The sequence below is a fragment of the Aulostomus chinensis genome, chromosome 9 (assembly GCF_037954235.1).
Source record: "Aulostomus chinensis isolate RoL2024-O1b breed Wild chromosome 9, RoL_Achi_v1.0, whole genome shotgun sequence".
Classification (NCBI taxonomy): Eukaryota; Metazoa; Chordata; class Actinopteri; order Syngnathiformes; family Aulostomidae; genus Aulostomus; species Aulostomus chinensis.
The window spans coordinates 12,481,517-12,504,267 of NC_141328.1; the positions used below are offsets into that span (position 1 = coordinate 12,481,517).

The 22,751-nt window shown below is 42.9% G+C and overlaps 1 protein-coding gene and 1 long non-coding RNA gene across 4 annotated transcripts in view; one reads left to right on the forward strand and one right to left on the reverse strand.

Moving 5' to 3' along the window:
• agbl1 (AGBL carboxypeptidase 1) overlaps positions 1 to 22,751 on the reverse strand; it is a 219,300-nt gene that overhangs the window by 112,374 nt on the left and 84,175 nt on the right. For all 3 annotated transcript variants that reach the window (XM_086213834.1, XM_086213833.1, XM_086213832.1), the window contains 4 exons: positions 8,020 to 8,057; positions 3,155 to 3,363; positions 2,795 to 2,960; positions 1,645 to 1,712 (listed from right to left, as the gene is read on the reverse strand). In XM_086213834.1, the coding sequence (XP_086069960.1) occupies positions 1,645 to 1,712; positions 2,795 to 2,960; positions 3,155 to 3,363; positions 8,020 to 8,057 (481 nt within the window). The remainder of the gene's footprint in view (positions 1 to 1,644; positions 1,713 to 2,794; positions 2,961 to 3,154; positions 3,364 to 8,019; positions 8,058 to 22,751) is intronic.
• LOC147255825 (uncharacterized) lies at positions 1,249 to 6,906 on the forward strand. The gene is made up of 5 exons (XR_015117876.1): positions 1,249 to 1,324; positions 2,781 to 2,875; positions 4,715 to 4,779; positions 5,398 to 5,447; positions 6,714 to 6,906. It is a non-coding gene; the product is annotated as an uncharacterized LOC147255825 (long non-coding RNA).

Below are 22,751 nucleotides of genomic sequence, written 5' to 3' on the forward strand. Positions count from 1 at the left end.
TGCGAGCTGGTCGGGAAGGTGGAGGAGAGACAGCAGAGTTTGTTTGCCGGCCTGTCCAGTGGTGTCAGTATAAACAATAAATGTTGTGAGTGGGATAAGAAGTGCGAGAGGGTGAACACGGCGGGTTTGGAGCAACGCACCCCCGCTGAGATGAAAAAAAAGTGGTCAGACCGGTTATTGGCTAAATTTCCCTTCTCATCACCAGTGTTGTTTATCATCATGTTCATACATCTTAACCACTTCTAATGACGGGAAGAACAAGTCGCTGTGTTCGCTCCTCCTTTACTGAACGATCAAAGTGATACAAAGCACAGTTTTCCTCACTCAACCTTAACTACGTCATAAGCTTGCACCACTGCTGGTGCTCTGAAAGATTTCCTCTCTCTGTTTCTAATGCATATCTGCAATTCTAACTTCCTAAACAATGCAAGCGTAACATATGACTAAATTCAACACTGCGCTATCACTAAATGCAATAACTACAATAATCAATTGGCTTAAATTTAAATAACAATATGGAAAATGGCACTAACAGGACCTCAAGGTAGAGGTCAAGCAGTGTACAGCTGCCCTTCAGAGGAGTGCCGGCCAGACAGATGGGGGTCAGGCAGAGGGGCACCTGACGGAATTTGAGCAGCGGGTGGTGGCAGTCATGGGCAGCACCTCTGTGTGGGGGATTGTCGCCGCCACCCACGCTGACTCAGAGAGCCTGGAGGGTAAGTGGCAACTCCATTTCATTTGCAACATTTCCATGTGCTTTGCCACAGATGTAAAGGCAGCAAATACACAGAATCAGCCATTTAAATAAACCAATATGTTTAACAGACATCGATCCATCAGCCATGCCGGTGACGTGCAGCGCTCCCACGCCAGGACCAGCGGCCCTGCAGTCGCAGGAGGACGATGGATGGATTATTATTATCATTATTATTAGCAATGTATAAAATCTGATTATTTAATGCTTGTTTTATGTTTGAGTTTATTGTTGTTGTAATAGATAGATGTTGAAGTTTGAACAGGATTTTTTTTCTCCTTCTCCAAAATGAATTGAGGGCTTAAACATCCTCAACATGAACATGAAATTTTGCACACGCAGGCCAGTGTCATGATCCTTGTCTCAAATTTCTGTTTTGTTTTCTAGTTAGTGTCCTGAACCCTTCTGTGATTACCTCATATGTCTCACCTGTGGTATAGCACCACCTGTGTCTCTTTCCCTGTGTATTTAACCTCTGTGTTTCCCATTGTCTCGTGTCAGTTCATCGATTGATTCTGTTTCTGTGGATGTTGTTGGCTCCCTCATGTTCCCTGCTCCTCCATGTAACCAGTAAGTTTTTTTTTTTCGTTTTGTCTGGTTTGAACTTAGTTTTAATTTTACTTCTACTCGTCCAGGATTTAGGCTTGTTGACCTCTTTTGTTTGGCGCTTTGTTTTTTCACTTGTTTGAATTTGCACTCCTGTGTTGGTTCTTTGTATTTTTATATTAAATACCTCCAAAATTCTCACTGGCCGTGTCTTTCACAAACACTCCGAATTTGATCCAAACCATTTTAACATGACAAGACATACAAAAATACCCACTGTGGCCTTGGTGTTTGCCCAACAAGTGTGATAATCAGTCTGGGACCTCACAGGGATGCACACTTACATAATCTTTGCCTTCAGCCTCTTGGTCATCTTCAACCTCCTCATCCTCACTTTCCTCATTGCTCTCATCTTAATAAAGCAGACAAACATGTGGATGTCAGTGTGTGTGTGTAAAGAGAAGGGGCTAGAGGGTACTTAGTTTTTGCTACCCTCTGGAGATCTTTTTTTTGACACAAACAATTTTATTAGGGCCCCTAGTCCTTATGCGGACTAATGGCTGGTCCCATGGTTTAATCAAAGTAAGTTTTTGGTAAAAGTTAAGGTTAGTATGTTTGTGTACCTGGATTTTGTTACCCTAATCTTATCAGGACACCTCATCCTTATATGGACCACAGACTGGAATGAGTGTGGTACAACATAGTTTCTGAGATCTTTGTTAAATTTACAGTTAAGGATCTGAATTGGGGTCAGGTTAAGGTTAACAATCAATTGGTCAGGGTTAGGGTTCGGCCTGGGTTAGAGTTTTGAGAAGTGAGGACATTTTGCCCAGTCTTCACAACATGACTAAAACCTGATTTATGCTTCTGCGGCGTCAACGGCAGACCCCTACGACGTAGCCTGACGCGCGCCTCCAAAAATTCCTGACTACGCATCGCGTTGTGACGTGAATGTCAAGGACTGTGATTGGTCCGGTTCGGTCGCAGCACAACAACAACGCCGCCATTTTCAAAGCTCCAAGAAAAAATGGACCAAGCCGAAGAAAGGATTATTGAGGAGGTGCGCAAGTACGACCACCTCTACAACTCCTCTTCGCAGCACAATAAAGACTGCCACCCTTCTAGCAGCTTAACGGTGAATTGCAGAGCAACATGTTCCCTCGATGCAGAACTATAAATGCTCAGTGGCGCTGTACCTACGCTGTCGACGCGACGCAGAAGCATAAACCAGGCTTAAGGCTATTTGAAGGTAGAACTTTTTCTAGGCTTAGGGTCAGGCATTTGGGGATTGATGGTTGGTTAGGGTAAGGAGCTAAGGAATGCATGAAGTCTGTAGGTTCACACAAAGATATACGTACAAGTGTTTACTGTTCTTCAGTACAATGTTATTTTCACACAATGACAACAAATATTTTTCATCACTTTACGTGTTGTGTGTTTTAGAATCATGGTATGTAACAACATCTTTCCATACCAACAGCTGAGGAGATGTACCTCGGGGCAAATCATCACTGAGCAGTGACCATGGTCTTCCTGGCAGAGGGAAGCAATACGCAGAGCAATCTGATGTCAGAGGTAGGGGGATTTTAGGGAGACACTTCCTCATCAGCTGAACAGAGGGCTCCACAAGACACTCCAGACATTTACTCAACAAACACATCTGCAATGAAACAGATGAAAATGTTAACATGACAACCTGCTGGAAGTTCATGAGCAAGTCAAACGAGGCCGGCTTGATGTCGATGACCCTCTCCCAAATGTGTAGTTAAATTATGACTGCTTTCTGTCAGTTAAGGAAAACAAGGCTGAAACATGAGGGAAAAAAATGAGAGAACACTACCATCAGAACTTTACCTGTGTAGTGTGATAGAGATGTGCAATGCCTCCATGGGATACTAAGGCATGTCTGCCTGTCGTACTGTATGTGGCCTTATGGAGGCAGCGCAGCAGTGCATAGCGGATCTCAATGGCAGCATGTTGAGTGTCCTTGTTGTGCCAATCATCATACAGTTTTAGAAGGCCAGAGATGTAACCCTTGGATACTGCTGAGCCAATGTTGTCCTCTGTGGGTACACACAAATACAAAGCACAACGCTGGTAACATTAACTGGAAAAACAGTCTCAAACTACACCCAGTTGACAGAGCAACACTTCCAAGCACACAATGTGGTGAACACGGCTAACATGATCCAACAACACAGTTATAATCCCTGACCCCTTTATCTTCATTCCTCTCAGCCTAAATTCAGTTTGACAAATATACTTTCAATGTATTATATACAAAGAAAAACACAGAGTTCAGGGGAGCCATTAACTAAATGAAGGCATTTAGAGGCAATTCATTAAATCATTTTTCAACAAAATAATGAAGCAACGGGTTCTGTTCCCTAATTTCTGCATATTTCTGCCTGTACAAATTTGAGTGGCATGGCTCAGAGGTAGAGTGGCCGTCTAGCAACCGAAGGGTCGCTGGTTCGATCCTAGACCCTGGTAACCATGTCAAAGTGTCGTTGAGCAAGATACTGAACCCATAATTGCTCCTGATGAGTAGGTTACCACTACCACCGAAAGAGTTGCTCACTTTAACAGGCTTTTTGCAGGTTACATCCAGTTACTGATTAACTTCCTCTGACAAATACAGATCAACAGTCCAAGTGAAAATGTTATTGATTGAGTCAGATTCAAAAGGTCCTCCAGATCAATCAACAACTTGACAGGTCATTTGTTCTTACCTTCAAATATGATCCAGTGGAACATTTTCCTATGAGCGGAGTATTTCAACATGATCTCATGAACAAACTTTAAGATAGCTGGTGACAACATATGACAGCAGTGAGGGTTTTGGCTCCTATTTTACCCATCGATCTCTGTTCATGATGATTAGATTAGAACCATAGAAGGGTTGATCCAAACAACATGTCCTCTGCTTACCTGGGTCTGGGTCATATGGGCAGGAACCTCAGCAAGGAAACCCAGACCACCCTCTCCCCAGCCACCTCCACCAGCTCTTCCAGGGGAATCCCAAGGCATTCCCTGGTCAGCCGAGAGACTATAACCATTTCAGCATGTCCTGGGTAGGCCCCAAGGCCTCCTCCCAGTTGGACATGCCAGAAAAACCTCCTGAGGGAGGCGTCCAGGAGGCATTCTCACCAGATGGGCAAAGCAGAAATCTGTCCCCATTGAGCCTATATCTGCTCAATGTTCCTGCCAGTTGAAAGGAAGGTTTTCGTCGCCGCTGTTGCAGGATGTGCTTGCTCATGGAGAATTGTTGGGTGTAAATTCATTGAAGGAGTGTGGTACTGGACCTGCTCTCCTTGTTAAGTGTCATGAGAACCTTTGTTGTGATTTGGCGCTATACAAATAAAATTGACTTGACTTGACGCCCAAACTCCCTCAACTGACTCCTTTCAACAGGTAGGAGCACCGGCTCTATTCTTAGTCCCTCCTGAATGACTGAGCTTCTCACCCTATCTCTAAGGGTAAGTCCAGCCACCCTCCAGAGGAAACTCATTTCTTGTATTCATGAGCTCATTTATTCAATCATTACCCAGAGGTCATGGCCAAAAGTGAAGGTGGGAATGAAGATTGACAAGGTAAATTGAGAGCTTTGCCTTTCGACCCTCTTCACTACAACGGACTGGTTTAGTGCCCGCATCACTGCAGACGGCACCCCAATCTGCCTGTCAATCTCCTGCTCCATCCTTCCCTCACTCATGAAGAAGATTCTGAGATCCTTAACCCCCCCCCCCCCCCCCCCAACTGGGCAGGCCATGCTTTTTCGGCTGAGGAGCATAGCCTCAGACTTGGAAGCGCTGATTCTCATCACATCAACTTCACACTCAAACTGCCCCAGCAGGAGGTGGAGGTCGTTGTTTGTGTGCCACTTTTATAAAATCACGAATCAAAAGAAATGCAAGCTCTCTATTTCCCTCCAACACTAAGGGAAATGTCTTAATGAATTTAGTCAAATCAGTTTCCTCAAACTCATTGTTGGCTAATACAATGAAAACATATATCCTGCTACCTGAACAATAATATATCAATTTACTTTAACATAAAGGAATGTTTTTCACTGCAATTATCATTGTCACACACAGGCACATGGCTGCTGAGTCCACTCCACATAATTGAAAGTGAATGAATAGTTGTGAGTATGATGAAGATATGACGGTAATAATGATGATGGTGAATGTGATGGATTGTGACTATGATGATGATAATGTGGGTCATGGTGGTGATAGTGATTTTGGTGATAATTGGGATTGTTTGAGATGTGTTTTATTACTAATTTAATTGAATGTGTAGTATTTTTGTTAACCTCTTCCACTCACAGCATATTTTCAGGAAAAAACGCCGAAAAAGACATACCCATAGTAAATGTGTAATTACTACGCTTTACTAAAGGTTATATGCATGTTCTTGGTGTCTTTGGACATCTAGGGACTTCAGAGAATGTGTTCCAAGTGTCAGAAGTGTTGTATCTGTCATTAAGCCTGAGTAAATTGGAATAAACCAGAGGAAAAAATACGTTTTTTTACTCTCGCCAAAATATTTGATTTTTTTGACAGAGGAAAACACTATGCCAGCAATGATTTCATGCACCCAGACACCACTGATTAGCTTCATCCACTCCTTGACCACAAATTTACCAAAGTTGATAGAATTTGGGCTAACAGTGAAGCCTACATCAAGGATTTTGTAAGGATACACCCAGGCGAGAACTCACTTTGGCACAATTTGGCACACTTTTGTGCAAAGGGATTATTTTCTACATCTGATGAAAACTGGCTCCAAATTACAATAAATTTTAATTTTAGTTGTCTACTACTAACTAGTGGAGCTTTTGGATATGAAATTTACCTTTTGCCTCATCATTTTTTATTTTACATTCTGCAATTTTATGTCTATATGCAATATAGAATAATGAAAAATAACAGGAACTTCTACTTTTTTGGCTCCACAGGGAGTATATTTATTTTCAGAAAAGTGCAAACATAGAAACAACCACTCTGTGCAAACAATGTAAAATAAAGTAAGAGTGCAACAAATATAAAATAAAAAAACAATATATAACAATGTGAAACACAGCAAACACAATTAGAGCAAATGAAATCTAAGTAAGGAATGCAACAAATTGAACTATTCACAATTTGCAATAAGGGGATGGAATGGCTTTCCAGCAGCAGTTCTTTTGGAACTTCTTCTCCCTCCTCACTGCTGCATGGAAGAAGGAGTACAGATGTTGAAAGCAACATATTTAGAAGACTGATGATTCACATCAATTTCTACATAGAATAAGACATATAAATACATAATTGAAGCAGTAAAGAGTGTATTATTCATTTTAGAGACCAAAACTACACAATTGATCTGTACACATACCTTGATATAAGCGGTGACACCTCTCTTGCAGGCAAGGGTGGGCTGGGGTGACTGGTGCAGGGAGTGCTGGAGGTGTGAAAACCCCCGATGGACCTGGACACTCCTCACTCCCTTCTTCTTGGAGGCTAAGAAAATGGTGAAAAATTACTATGTAGAACAAAAATAAATAACATTTGTACATTTCAACAAAGGACGGAAAAGGTGTGTAAATATGAAGCCATGACCTCTACTATAATTTGTTTACATTTGTATTTACAGGTACAATGCAATATCTGAAAACAAAGTTTGCCAAAAATAAACAAATATGGTAAAATAATACTCAATACTATTGAATTGCCAAGCTTACTACTGTGTTTACTGCTACTACTACTGTGTTTACTGCTACTCCTACTTCTACTACTACTGTTTACTACTGTGTTTACAGGTTTATGACAAACCGGGGGGTTTGGTTTTCCATGAAAATAAAAATTTACACAACACTGAGCCTTATAGATAAATGCAAATACCGGTACTCACCCTTAAACGGGGTCCACGCGACTCGTAAACAGAGCCTCCTCCACAGAGCCGGTGTCATTGCTGCTGTCGGAGTCCGACGAATCCTCTATGTCAACGTTGGACCCCCACTGTATCTCAAAGAGGATGTCAGCCATGTCCCTCTTGGTGTTAAAATTTTTTTTTCCATGTTTGAAATGTGTTTTTTTTTTTATAAGCACTTAAGTGGCTAGCAGTTCGGAGGAGATCCCGAGTGTGCAGGGTGCAGTTCAGCGGTCTGCCTTCTTCTGTGGGGCGCTGCGCGTAAAAGACTGCGAGAGTGCATAGTTTGCGCAGGTTTTACGCTCGAAGTTTTACGTAGCTGGGATTTGTAGTTCTTGAAATGGTGGGTGTCGATCGATTCAGTAGCTTCTCCCCTTTCCAAAGACTACAAACACTGCCGTGAAGAAGAAGTCTACGCGACACTATTTAACTTTGATTCCGCAGTGGTCGCAAAATTTAAATGTCCCGAATTCGTACCGAAACAGATTAAAATCACCATAAAAAGGTAACGTATGCACTAAAACAGACACTCGACCCTGTTTTGTTAGCATTAGAGTCCAAAATTTGATCAAGAATTGAAAGTAAACATTGCCGTCAAATTTCAGTACATTTTTACAGCGCCCAAGTACATCCAGCGTTTTTGGGCCCGCCGGCGGGCCGATCGGGCTCTAAGGGTTAACCTTGTTTACCAAATATATTTATAAAGTGAATTAGATAATGATAGCAGTGGTGTGGAGATGGTGATTATGATGATGTACACTGAGTGTAAAGGAAAGAACATCTGGTGAGAATAGAGAACTTACTTGTGCACAGCAGAGTAGCAAAGGCATTGATGGAGACCCTGAAAACACAGAGATGTCAGTGAGCCGGTTACCCAGGAAAAAACACATATTAGGAATGTGTTTTGAGATCGCAAAACACATTCAAACACAGGGTCAAAGCAAATATGAATATCTAAATATTTCACTGAAGTTTTACAGTGATATTTTGTGTTTAATATGGCAATCAAACACTCTAACTCTTCCATCAAAGCACAATCAAAAACTAGACTGTCTCTGACAACCACAGTCTTTGTGCAACATATGAACTATTCAGTCACTATTTGTATTTATACCTATTCTGGTGCATTTTCTACTGCTTATCCTGTTAAAGGTCATGGGGGACTTGAGTCTATCAAGGCAGCCTTCAGGAGAGGGGCAAGGTACTCCCTGGACAGGTTGCCAGTCGATCACAGGGCCAACATATATATATACAGACAACCATTCACACTCACAGCCACACCTACGGTCAATTTAAAGTATCCAATAAGCCAAGTCCACTCTTGCATGCCTTTGGACTGTGGGAGGAAGCCAGAATACCCAGAGAGAACACACACAGGCACAGGGAGAACATTTGAGCTCCACACAAAGACCCCACGCTCGAGCTGGGGCTCGAACCCGGAACCTTCTTGCTGTGAGGCAACAGTGCTAACCACTATATTTGACTGCTCGCTGCCTATCGGAGAACATTTTGGGATCTGTATCATCCCTTGTATTTGGATGCAGCTGACTTCCTTGCAGCATGCTTATGGTTTATATTTGCCTGTGGGATCCCAATGGGCTCATGCTCTTCTGGTCATCCTTCATGATCAGGACTGTCCACCCTTGAGATAGCCAATTTGCTTGGGCCCCATCCATCAGCAGATGTTTCATTTGTCCTGCCAGGCGTTCATGGAGGGCGATAAGGTTTAAAGAGCTTGACAGCATTAGGCCCTGACATGATCCACACCTACTTGCTAAAGAAAGTGACACTCTATGATGTCTGCTGCTGAGATTGTCACTGGATCTGTCCTGGAATATGACAGTGCTCTTAGATCCACTAGCTATTAAGTATCAGTGTTATGTGATGCCCCCTTTTCCCATATGCTCTTCCTGTATTGTTCATACAAACTGGACATTAGCTCCAAAAAGCCATCAGGGCTGCCAAGAGATCCCATACCCAGAGACTTGAGAGCTACAACGGGGAGAAAAACATCAGGAGCATGTGGCAGGGAATAAATTCAGTCACCAACTACAGGATGAATGCAAACAGAAATGTCAACTAAAATGCCCCTCTACCAGACAACCTTCGCAGCTTCTATGCCAGACTTGACGAGCGAAATAAAGACACCCTCTTAAGAAATCCATGCAGTCCAGAGGAGACCTATTCCAGGTGATACACACAAAGGGCATCAGGGATCCTAGGCAGGTAAATCCCCACAAGGCCCTAGGACTGGACAATGTGGTACCAAGAGTTCTGAAGACCTGTGCAGAAGAGCTGGCAGAGGTGTACACAGACATCTTTAATATCTCTTTTTCACAGGAAACAGTCCCTTGTGGTTTCAAATCATTTGTGATTGTGTCAGTCTGCCAAAACAGTAAATATTAACACAATAAAATCTTCAGACCTGTGGCACTAACACCTGTGACAATGAAATGCCTGGAGAAGCTGGTCTTAAGACACAAACTCTATGGTATCAGATACAATGTGTATATGTATGTATATAAATAAATATTAAACAGTTAATGTTTTACATTTGTATTTTACATTTTTCCACTTTACTATCTATCTTCAGTCTATATTTTCTGTACTTGAATGAGAGGATTACAAATGGTTTTTCTGACTGATATCGTATGGGGTTTAAAGTGAGGGCAAAAAGTTTGATGATTTGAATTGCTTTGTTTCAATTTTCTTTTTAATTTAATAAAGTTTTCAGATCTTGAATAAATAACTAATTCAACCCAAAAAGTGTAGGGAAAATTCAATTTAATATGATCATGAATATAATTAGGGCCTGAGCCTGAAGGTACTACAGGCGAAGACTCAAATATGTTTGCTCGGAAGAGCAACACATTAGCAGCACTAAAAACACACACTAAACAGTGTCCAAGGCTCCCCCAACACCCAAGAGGCAGCTCAGCCAGACGGCCCGGAGCCGGTTTTCACATACACACTGTTACGTCCCCCAGGGGCCTCTTGGGGGTGCTATAATGTTTTTACTTAGCAGGACTTAATGTGGAACCTGGAACACCTGTGGCGCCCAGGAGTTCCTGCTTTTAAATGGGCTGCTCCCTTTTGCTCTCATGGTCTTTCTTGTCTCCTATTTGGTCCGTTGCAGTCACCCTGTTTTTAACCTCCCTCTGCTTGCTCCCTAACAGGACCCCAGGTTCTTCAGTCTGGTTATGTTGGTTTAATCTTATACTTTGTTCCACACCCTTCAACACTGGCACCCACACTCATTCTCATACATGCACACCTACACTACTGATCTTACTGATGACTCACTTGCATATTGTGTATACTTTAGTTTGCGTTATTTTTGATTTGATCTAATTTGGTTTAATTGGTCCAATTTGGTTAATAAAGTTATTTTGTTAAATTGTATCCATGGTGTTGTTCCCCTTTTGTTGTATGACCTTTGAGCCAGGTCATAACACACACCCATTCAAAACCTGGTACTAGACTGTTCTTGCTGTCAATGAGCACGCACAATATGCGCATAACGTGCATGATCTAATTTCACCCCCTGAACATACATGAAATTCGCTGAAATTCGGCAAACTTCCCTGGTGTGGCAAAACATTCACTAATCAAAAAGAAACACCACCAAAGTCTATAGCGCCACCTAGGGAGCCACACAACTAAAAGATAATTTTTTTTTAATTTGGAGCACTATAACTCCTCCAACGAATGTCCCACAAACATGGGACCAACACCATTGGACTCGTCTCATCAAGATGCACAAATCATACACGCTGACCCCTCATCTATCTACAACAGAATGTCCACAAATTGGACAAAACTGTCAAAATTAGGACTTTTTCTACTCCCCGAACAAAATCGATCCCCTCCTGCGGCATTAATGCTATCGCTTCCAAACTTTAACACATTACTCTCCTAACTGTACTGATTAAAAGTTTGCTAAAGGTTTTTATATGAATTGCTTGGTTTGGATTTAATAAGAAGTCAAAGTGGGGGAGACACGTTTCACACTTCCAATGGAAGTCTATGGGGAGACCGTGTCCTCTCAGGGTACATACTGTCAAACAAATGCTTCTCACGTCTACACCATACATCCCACAGCTTTTAAAAACACACCACTGCATTCCTGACAAAAATCCCTACAAAAATAAGGTATTATGTGTCACTCTTGACCAAAGTATACCGACTTATTCAGCTTTTACACAGTAAAATTCGTTTAATCCTCCTCTGCTCTCTACTCTAGCACAGATCAAAGACAGAGCAGTAGGGGAGGGGTTCTTAAAGGGCCAGCTCTCAGGTCTGCTCTCACTCTCTGATCACACTCAGGCTTCTAACCCCTAAACTACAGGGCCTACAGATTTGACAAATACACCGTTGGATTCAGGCCGGTGTTAAGGACGCGGCCGCAGGCCCTAACAACGCTGCTTGTTCACTTCTAATATTCTTCTGAAAACATAATTGATTTCTAATTATAACATGCATTTATTTCCATATTTGAGGTCTTGTTTTTTCCGTTGTAAATTTGATGTTTTCAGATTTAGATTATTTCTTATTTTACATGAAATAAATATTTTCTGGTTTCAATTTTTTCACTTTCAGAGTTTATGGCCTTCCCCATTTTCTAAATGTTGTCATCCAGACTTGTGGGAACTTTGACCAATATGACTCAGTGCTTTCTATTCATTGTACTGTATATACAAGATTAGCTGTCAATGGAGTCTCATTACATAATTACATTTGAAAAGCAGTTTCACACCATTCTGAGCAAATCTAAAAAGAAAGTAGCAATGAACAATGCCGGGGGGGGGGGGGGTAAATTTAAGAGCCATGTTTAAAAATGTGTATTTCCCATTTCCTTATCAGACTTTGAATGCAGCAAACTATTACAACACGAATAACAATGCCGTTATCCTACTGGGAAATCCTGCTGGCAGAAGCATCAAGGTAAGAAGAATTGCTATTCTTAGAAATGATTCAGCATAAAACCATCCCAAATCTTATGCTGTGAAGTACTTTCTGAAACACAGGGACATACAAAGAGGGATTTATGTGGGGAGTTTTTCAAAACTGCATTTTAAACAAACAAATATACAAAATAAAAACAAAACAAAATCAAGTTGTTTTTTTTCTATATGTATCATGTACAGTCTGTCAGGATGCAAAAATATGGGTTTCCCAAGGGCAGGCCATAGATAATGTTGGCCATCATTTATGGCCTGATGTTCCCACGCAAAAACAGCATTAACAATATGTATGTGAAGAAAGTCTACAATAAAATCTCGCATCAGTTTTGAGATCCTGTATGCACATGTTCTACTCAGCAGCTTTTGATACCATTCATCACCATATCCTTCTACAGGGAAGACAGACATTGCCGTCTTCCGCTCATTCCTTACAAGTAAGGGTCGCGGGGGGGACTGGAGCCAATCCCAGCATCTACGGCCGTCACCTGTCACCCTGGACAGGTCGCCAGACCATCGCAGGGCCAACACACAGAGATGAACAACCATTCACACTCACGGTCAATTTAGAGAATTCAATTGGCCTAGTCTCCAAATGGCATGTCTTGGCGGGAGGAAGCCGGAGTACCCGGAGAGAACATGCAAACTCCACACAGAAAGATCCCATGCCCGAGCCGGGACTCGAACCCGGAACCTTCTCGCTATGAGGCCACAGTCCTAACCACTGCACCATCGTGCAGCCCGGACTGGAACATGTCATTGGCATTAAAGGAACTGCACTAAACTGGTTTAGGTCATATTTACTAGGTCGATCTCAGTTCGTACTATTTAATGATAACCCCTCTGAAACCACTGTAGTCACGTATGGTGTTCCACAAGGCTCTGTGCTTGGACCATTCCTCTTCACCCTTTATCTGCTTCCCCTCGGTCACATTATTAGGAAACACTCAATTAATTTTCACTGTTATGCTGATGACACACATTTTTCACACACTTATCAATGCATCCACATGAAATAAATCACCTGAAAAAACTGGAGGCCTGTTGAAAGGAGATAAAAACTTGGATGACCCATAATTTCCTTCTACTAAACTATGATAAAACTGAAGTCATTGTCCTGGGCCCAAAACATCTTAGAGACACCCTATCTAATGAGATAGGTACCCTGGAATGTATTACCTTTGCCCCCAGCCTAGGGACCTAGGAGTTGTCTTTGATCAGGATCTGTCCTTTCATGCCCACATTAAGCAAATTTCTAGGACTATTTCTTTCATTTACAAAACATTGCTAAGATCAGACACATCCTGTCTCAAAAAGATGCAGAAAAACTAGTCCATGCCTTTGTCACTTCCAGGCTGGATTACTGCAATTCCCTCCTATCAGGCTGCACCAGTAGGTCCCTAAAGACTCTCCAACTGGTCCAAAATGCTGCTGCCCGCGTGTTGATGAGAACTAGTAGAAGAGACCATGTCTCTCCTGTACTGGCTTCTCTGCATTGGCTCCCTGTCAAATTCAGAATAGAATTCAAAATTCTCCTTCTAACATACAAAGTCCTCAACAGTCAGGCTCCTGAATACCTGACAGAGCTCATAGTCCCCTATTACCCAACCAGAACCCTTCGCTCCCAGGATGCAGGGTTACTTATTGTTCAGAGAATTTCTAAAAGTACAATGGGAGCTAGAACCTTCAGCTATCAGGCTCCCCTCTTGTGGAACTGTCTTCCAGTTACAGTCCAGGATGCAGACACCCTCTTGACCTTTAAGAGCAGACTAAAGACCTTCCTTTTTGATCAGGCTTATAGTTAGGGCTGCTGAGGCTAGCCCTTAGATATGCTGGGGGATCTCCCATGGTGCACTGGGCTTCTCTCTCCTCCTCTCTTCCCTCTCTGTCCTCCTATATGCGCCATACATAAATCATACTCATACGTATTACTAACTCGTCTTCTTCTCCGGAGCCTTCAGGCTCCCTGCTTCCCAGGTACTGCTGGAGGACGCTGCAGAGGCTCAAGCTGCCACCTGAAGCTCCACCTGCTCATGTCCCCCTCTGTCCATCAGTCTCTTCCCTTTATCGATCTCTTTATATCTGTCCTACTCTTTCCTTCGACATATCTGTCTTCCTCCAGTATCTGCCTTTGTTTCTGCCCCGCTCTCCTGCTCTCTTTCCCCCCAACCAGTCAAAGCAGAAGGTCGTCCCCGTTGAGCCTGCATCTGCTCGACGTTCCTGCCTGTTAAAAGGAAGGTTTTTGTCGCCGCTGTTGCAGGATGTGCTTGCTCATGGAGAATTGTTGGGTGTAAATTCATTGAAGGAGTGTAGTACGAGACCCGCTCTCCCTGTTAAGTGTCATGAGATAACCTTTGTTGTGATTTGGCGCTATATAAATAAAATTTACTTAACTTGACTTCTCAGCATGACCTGTCAGAGCAGCACAGTAGACCTGATGGAGTCTGTTGTGAAACCACTACTCAAGGAAACAGGGCCATATATTAATTAAAATATAAATGATAAATAATACGGCTTTTAACTCTGGCTTCCTCCCACAGTCCAAAGATATGCAAGAGGTTGACTAGATTAATCAGATACTCTAAATTGACCATTGATGTGGCTGTGAGAGTGAATAGTTGTATGACTTTATGCGTTGGCCCTGCGATGGACTGGCGACCCATCCAGGATGTACCGCACCTCTTGCCCAAAGGCAGCTGGGATAGGCACAAGACCCCCGTACTTTTAACAGGATAAGCGTTAGAAAATGGATGGATGGAATACGGCTTTTCGTGATCAGAACACAGTTACAGAGAGAGAGAGTCATGTATGCAGCTGAGTAACTACACTGCATTACATTTGTGTAATATATTTAAAACATGATAAACTCTTCAAAAGCAGGAGCACAGGTTCAGCACTCTCCTGATAGGCATACATATCACAGCTGAGTGTTGCATCAGGCTAAGGGCAGATGGTTGTCTGGGTTAGCTGGGGTTGGGGACCCTGGAGAAAGTTTGTCACACATCTGTGGGGTTCAGCACAATTTTGCACTGAGCAAGGTGTTAATTTATGTTCTGATGTTTACAGTGGTGTTTCTACATGCAACCACGTGCCCCTCCAACCAATAATCATCTATCAATGACAATAATCATTAACCTATGAAATATCAAAACTTCTGCTGGTGTTTGATTGATGACGGCAACCCTGTTCACCACTTGGATATGATTTCAGTCTTTTGCATATATCCATCTTAGGATTCCTTATTTTATTTCATTTTTCAGTAGTCACATAAAACTAATTGGTTCAATTGATCTGATGACATGAAAGTTTCAATCCAGTTCAGAGAAGTTCCTCTTCTCATTCAATTTATGCTTCTTCATGTTAAAAATCGAGGGGCCGGGGCCTCCAAAACTAAAACGTGAAATTTAAGTAACTTTTTTCAGCTGCCCTATTTATCTATGAGCAGTCAGTCATACAGCAAAACTGGTTAAGGTGCAAACAATTGAATGAATCACCATGTCAGGTCATGGGCTGATTTATATGCTCAGATGTACACCCATTCCCATGTTTGATTGATAGATGGCCATTGTAACTGTTTCTGATGCATAATCAGGCAATTAAAAATAATCAATTAATTATTCCAAATCAATAGAGCAGCTAGGGAAAACAACAGCTTTCAGTCAAAGATCCTGAAACTGAAATTGATCAAACAAATCCAATTTTTATTTTGGTTGTATTAGCTGTGTTTTTATTGGGCAGAAATTTGCAAGATATAAACAAATTCTCGAGTTTAAAACTGTGGGGAAAAAATTGGAGTTCTACCACTCAGAAACTTACTCCACTCCCTTTCCATCCCATTTTTCCAACAATTGCCCTAATATGCCATTGTAGATTTATACACCATTGCTTTTCTTGTCGTGATAGTGGGTTGAGTTCATTGACTGATGTGAAAATGGGATAAATCTGCTCTAACATGGCTGTTAAACATAAAAATCTTGTACATTTTATTTCTCTCATATCTTAAAAAAATATCAATCTGTCCCCCAATTCATCATTACAAGTCTACTTATCTCATTATCAGATGGCTGAATCCATTTTCTTTTTCTCGGGTAAAACAACAGTGCCACTCTGCCATTACAAACCACATTGTAGTTGAAGGAGGAATTGATTGTGATATGAATGAACATGATAGCTACATTTTTTTCACAGTGGTTACAAGTCTACGTTGTTGCCATGTAGCAACCACAACACCAATGAAAAAGATCTGAAATTGAAAAAAAAAATCACTGGCGTCTAACCAAGTACAGGTGAGCTGTTCAGTTAACGGCAGATGACAATGGGGTAATGCTTTGAGAAATCTTGACTAGAGATGACTATTGGTCACTCATCGGTTTTATTTGTGTGGTCCCAAATCACAACAAAAATGTTTTCTCATGAGTCTCATGAGCACAAGTAGAGTAGGTCTAAGACCACACATTATTTAAATTATTTACACTCCATGAACAACAGCAACAAGAATGTTCTTTTAACAGCAGAAACACTGAGCAGACCCAGGCTCTATGGGGGCAGCCATCTGTTTTGACTGACTGGGGGTAAAGAGAGCAGGAAACAGAGCAACAGTTTCTGTCAAGAAAAATTGGGAGAAGACGAAGGCTTGGGGAATGATGTCAATTTCGTTACATGCATGAGATATGAATACATGTGTATGACAAGAGAGAGAAAAGGAGATAAGCTCAGTGCATCATGGGAGACCTTTCTAGTTGTCTAGGCCTATTGCAACACAACTACAGTGGAATCTGCCAAAACACACTTGCAGCATCTAACATGGAGACCATCAACGTCCTGTCTGAGTTCAGTTCAAATGGACTAAAAAAAGAGGTGTGAAAATACCCTTAATTTCCTCTTTGACACCACAATGGACTAACCTGTCAGTCTTGCAGAGCCCAGAATTCATGCATTGATCTTGTGTTGGCCAGTGAATATTGCATCTTCTCTTCAGTAGCTTGGTCCTCTGCTAAAATAGCAATTCACTGTAGTCAATCCAAAAGTCTCTCTTTGGTTGCTCAAACCCAGTTCAAATTCTAGTGAGTGCCATTCAACTGAGACTTGCCTTCAGGTGAAAACAACTCACACACGGCACTCTCACGTGAGCTGCTAATTCGCCCTTCTATTTTGTGACTCAGTCCGAGGTTTCAGACAGTGTGTGACAAATTAGGGGTCAGTTTTAGCCCAGCTATTTTTCTCCTCCAAGGGTACACTTATTGCCGCCTCCACTGTGCTGGCTGGGTGGAGGATTCAATGATGAGGCAAAATGGCAAACATTACAGTCGCCTGTTCTCCCGCATCACACACCTCAGAGAATGTCGACACCGATGCTGCTGGCAGCCGTAACAGTGAACTGCTGTTTTGAAACTTCCAGACTGTCATGGGGCTAAATATTCTTCTGACACACCATTACTTCAATAAGATGAGCACCTGTGAAGCCGCTGAGATCAGGGAGCTGCTCACCATCACTGCCGAGTGGCCTGAGGATAACCACCTCACGGGACTGAGAAGGATGGCTTTATGTTTGAAAAGGTCATGGCTATGGCTATATGACAGAACGTCAAACGCAAGTAGAAAAATGTATGAAAAAAGTACCACCAGGTCTGTTACCACAACAGCAGCAGAGGGAGGTTGCACTGGGAACATTACAAGGTTTGCCAGACTGTCATGGGACTGAATATTCTCCCAACATATATGTTGTACGTCACTGTTCATGCGCAACTATGTGCTGCATGTCTCATCACTTTTACACCCATGCGAATGGCGGCTTTTATGGGAAGAGGAATATTATGCCTCCATTTGCACATTCTGTCTAAAAAGGACTAAACAGATGGCTGTTGGAGGATGAACCTTTTTTTCTCATATTTTGCTTTGTTTGTTTGACAGTAACATGCCATCTCGTTTCACAAACCCATTGCCCCACACATTTGCCAAAACCCTGCTTGCCAACACCATTCCATGCATGCTTGCTAAAACCACACCATATACACTCACTTAGGGGCAGCACAGCTCAGAGTTAGAGTCACTGTCTAGCAACCAAACATTAACTTTTTCGTTCCGCACTTCCCCTCCTCTTCCTTCCCCTTACTCTGCAGGATACTAAACCCCTTACTGTTCCTGATGAGTCGTTGGCAGGGGCAGCACGGTGGTGCAGTGGTTTGCACTGTCGCCTCACAGCAAGTTACGGGTTATAGCCCCGGCTTGAGCTTGGGGTCTTTCTATGTGGAGTTTTGTGTGTTCTCCCTGTGCCTACGTAGGTTCTTTCTGGGTGCTCTGGCTTCCTCCCACAATCCAAAGACATGCAAGGGGTAACTAGGCTAACTGAGTACTCTAAATTGACCGGAGGTGTGGCTGTGAGTGTGAATGATTGTCTGTCTATATCTGTTGGCCCGAAGATGGACTGGCGACCCTTCCAGGGTGTACTCTGCCTCTCACCCAAAGGCTGGAATAGCCCCTCCTGACCCTTAACAGGATAAGTGGTGGAAAATGGATGGATGGATAGAGTAGTTAGCACCTTGCCATGCAAGGGTGTGTGTGAATGGGTGAATGGAATGTAAAGCGCTTTGAGCACCACAAAGGTAGAAAGGAACGATATAAAAATGTGTCCACTTAACATTTCCAACTCATTTACCAATACTTCATCTGTCAACATACTGCCATACTTGCTCGTCGAGACCACGCTATACATGTTCCCCAACACCATGGTCTTTCGGTTGCCATGCACACACAAGGTCTTGTTGCCCCAATAATCTCAACAAGTTTAGTCTCTTGCTAAGTCAATTCAAGACATTTTTTTGTATCATGCCAAATCACAACAAAAGCTATCTCATGACAACTTACAAGTAAAGTAGGTCTAGCACCACACGCGTTCAGTTATTTTACACCCGACAATTCTTCATGAGCAAGCACATCTTGCGACAATCCCATGATTTCCCAGTCCAAGCAGTATATCTAAGGGCTAGCCTAAACCAGCCCTAACTATAAGTCAAATCGTTCTGTGGATTGTCTCCCAGTCTTGAACACTCTTGTTTCATTTAAAAGGTGATATAATACTTTCCATTTTAATAAAGCTTACAGTTAGGATTGTTTTATTCATGTCGCCATCTGTCATTCTCTTCCCTTTTCTCTCTCTCTTGATCTGTGTCTCTCTTTCCATTTCTATATCTGTCTTTGTCTCTGCTTCATCACTGTCCTTGCCACCTCTTATGATTGAAACTTTTCTGACTCCTCGACCTGAGTCTCCTACCTCAATGGATATTGTACTTTTTAAGTCAGTTTCCAGAGTAATTGCACCACACCTTCCTCACCTTGACCACACAGGCCAACAGTTTTACTACACATCCTGTTATTCTTCCTGCTGCATAGGGATTGTACTTACTTTCAGAGATCACAGGAACATAATCATGTTTTAAAGATCACTTGTTTTTCACATGTACACAGTTGTGAAATCACTTAACAACACAAACTCCATGATTAAATATAACAACAGATTCACTTATGAATCACATATTTTGCAAACATTAGCTTAAGAAGATAACCCTTTATACATCCCACAGTGGGGAAATTGGCACTGTTACAGCAGCAGAAAAAGTACAGAGCAGTAAATAGAAGGAACTACAATAAACTACAGTTAAAAACTGTAATACACCATTATACACCATCAAAGTACAAACAACTACAATAAATATTGGCAGCATAAGTGCTGGCTATTGCACAGTACCGTGTTAAGTATTGCACTAAGATTGTCCAGGGTCTGGAAGGGGTGATTATTGGGAGCAGTGTTTGTTGTACAGCCTGACAGCTGCTGGTAGGAAGGACCTGTGGAACCTCTCCTTAACACACTTAGGGTGAAGGAGCCTGTCACTGAAGGAGCTCTCCAGTGCTGTCAGGGAGTTGCGCATGGGGTGGGAGTCAGTGCTCAATAGAGATGACAGCTTGGCCATCATTCTCCTCTCTCCCACCACGTCCCCTGGGTCCAGGCATCCTGGGACAGAGCTGGCCTTCTTAATCAGTTTGTCCCATCTCTTCTTGTCTGCAGCTACAATGCTGCTGCCCCAGCACACCACCCTGTAAAAGATGGCTGATGCCACCACTGTATCGTGGAAGGTACTGAAGAGTGCCCCTGCACTCCAAAGGACCTCATCCTGCTGAGCAGATAGAGTCTGCTCTGACCCTTCCTGTAGATGGCCGTGGTTTTGTCTGAAAAGTCCAGTTTGTTGTTCAGGTGAACACCCAGGTACTTATAAGATGTCACTGTCTCAATGTCCATTCCCTGGATGTTCACCTGTGTTGGGTGGAACTGCGTCTGCCTGTGGGAGTCCACCACCAGCTCCTTGGTTTTCACCGCATTGATCTGGTGGTGGTCCATCTTTCTGCTATAACAGCTCTTCCCCTTCCTGATCTTCTTTTCAGCTCCCTCTGCACAACCTTCAGGTCATCCCTGTTTCCTGACTTGAAGGCTCTCTTCTTTTCCTTGAGAAGAGCCTTCAAGTCAGGGTTAACCCAAAGTTTATTGTTGGGAGAGCGCCGCACAATCCTGGTGGGTATGATGTTTTCCACACAGAAGTCCATGATACAGCCTGTGAGGCTGTCAATGCCCCCCCCCCCCCAAGTTACAGAATTCTTCCCACACTGTAGTGTCAAAACAGTCCTTCAGAGCCGCCTCAGCTTTGTTGGACCATCTCTTCACCGTTCCGGTGGTCACTGACGGCAGGAGATGTACCAGGTTGTGGTCTGATCTTCCCAGGGGTGGGAGAGGAGATGGGAATTACTGCATGAGTATGGGCAGAACAGAGGAAGGAGAAGCGTGGTTTAAGTCCCCAGAGAAAAGGAGAAGGGCCTGTGGGTGCTGTGTCTGCAGCCTGTACGTGATGGAGTGAAGCACATCACAGGCCGCATCAGCATTAGCAGAGGGGGGAAATATACACCGCTATGGCAGTAGCGTGTGAGAATTTCCTTGGCAGGTAGTGTGGCCTCATGCTAACCACTAACAGTTCAACATCCCAACAACTTGTTCCTTTAAGGTGATGTACCCAGAGTTACACCATCTCTCCTTAATGAACACTGCCAACACTCCTCCTTTCCTCTTACTGCTGTCCCAGTCCTGTCCGCCCGCAAGAGCTGGAAACTGTCCAACGTTGCGACTGCGTCTGTGGTCCCGAAAGTAATGATTTGGTTGAACTTCACCTTGGGTCATATATATGACCTGACTATATTTTGACATCACCAGTTTCTGAATGTTCTCCTGCCGTTGATGTCAATGACTCTAAGAGGATGTCTTGCTTCCGTCATGATCTCATCATTTCTGATGATACTGGTGTTACTTTGGGCCTCATGTAGATTCTGTTTCTTATAAGACTCATGTTCTGAGGAACCAGAGCTCAGCTTGACTGTTCACTGTCAACTATAACTTCTCAAACAGCTCCTTATCTAGAAATATATGCATATTTCCCAACAGACCATGCTATAAATCACGCTTGACAGTAACATTCCATCTGCACTCACAAACCCATTGCCCTACATATTCACTAAAACCCTGCTTGCCAACACCATGCCATGCATGCTTGCTAAAACCACACCATATACACAAACTCTGAGCTATGCTGCCCCTAAGTTAGAGTCCCCGTCTAGCAAGATCGTCGTGCAGATCCAGGCTCAATGGGAACACCCATACTCTCTGACTGCTTAAGGGAAAGAGAGCAGGAGAGCGTTGTAGATAGGTGAGGGGTCAGAGTGTATGAATTTTGCGTCTTCATGAGACGAGACCAACGGTGTTGGTCCCATGTTTGTGGGACATTCATGGGAGGAGTTATAGTGCTCCAAATTATAAAAAAAATTATCTTTTAGTTGTGTGGCTCCCTAGGTGGCACTATAGACTTTTGTGGTGTTTTTCTTTTTGATTAGTGAATGTGTCGGCAGACCGGACAAGTGTGCTGAATTTCAGCAAATTTCATGCATGTTCAGGGGGTGAAATTAGATTATGCATAATGCGCATAATGCGCATATTGCACGCGCTCATTGACAGCAAGTACAGTATAATACCAGGTTTTGAATGGGTGTGTATGTGAAAACCGGCTCGGGGCCGTCTGGCCGAGCTGCCTCATGGTTGTTGGGGGGGCTGGGACACTGTTAAGTGTGTGTTTCTAGTGTTTTTAGTGCTGCTAATGTGTTGATCTGCCGAGCAAACATAATAGGCTGAAGTACCTTCAGGCTCAGGCCCTAATAAACAGTTACTATTTCATCGCCAACATGTCAAAAAGACAGTTAAATTTGCTGATTTTTTGAAAAGAAGGAAGCTTAAAACAAGTCAGAAAAGCCTCCACAAGCAGCGACAAGGGCAGCTGCAGCAGTCATGTTGACGATCAAAATTGGCTGCAGCAGGAGGCTAGCGCCGCCACAGCTAGCCAGGTTCACCTCCAGCTAGCCATGTGGGGTGTCTTGGACAACTAAATGGTGAGCATACCCTCTAATAATAGGCCGCTGTGCCAATCTTTAAATACCGTAAAAATAATAATGGAAGATTTGTGTGATTTATTGTGAGCTCTTTTTTG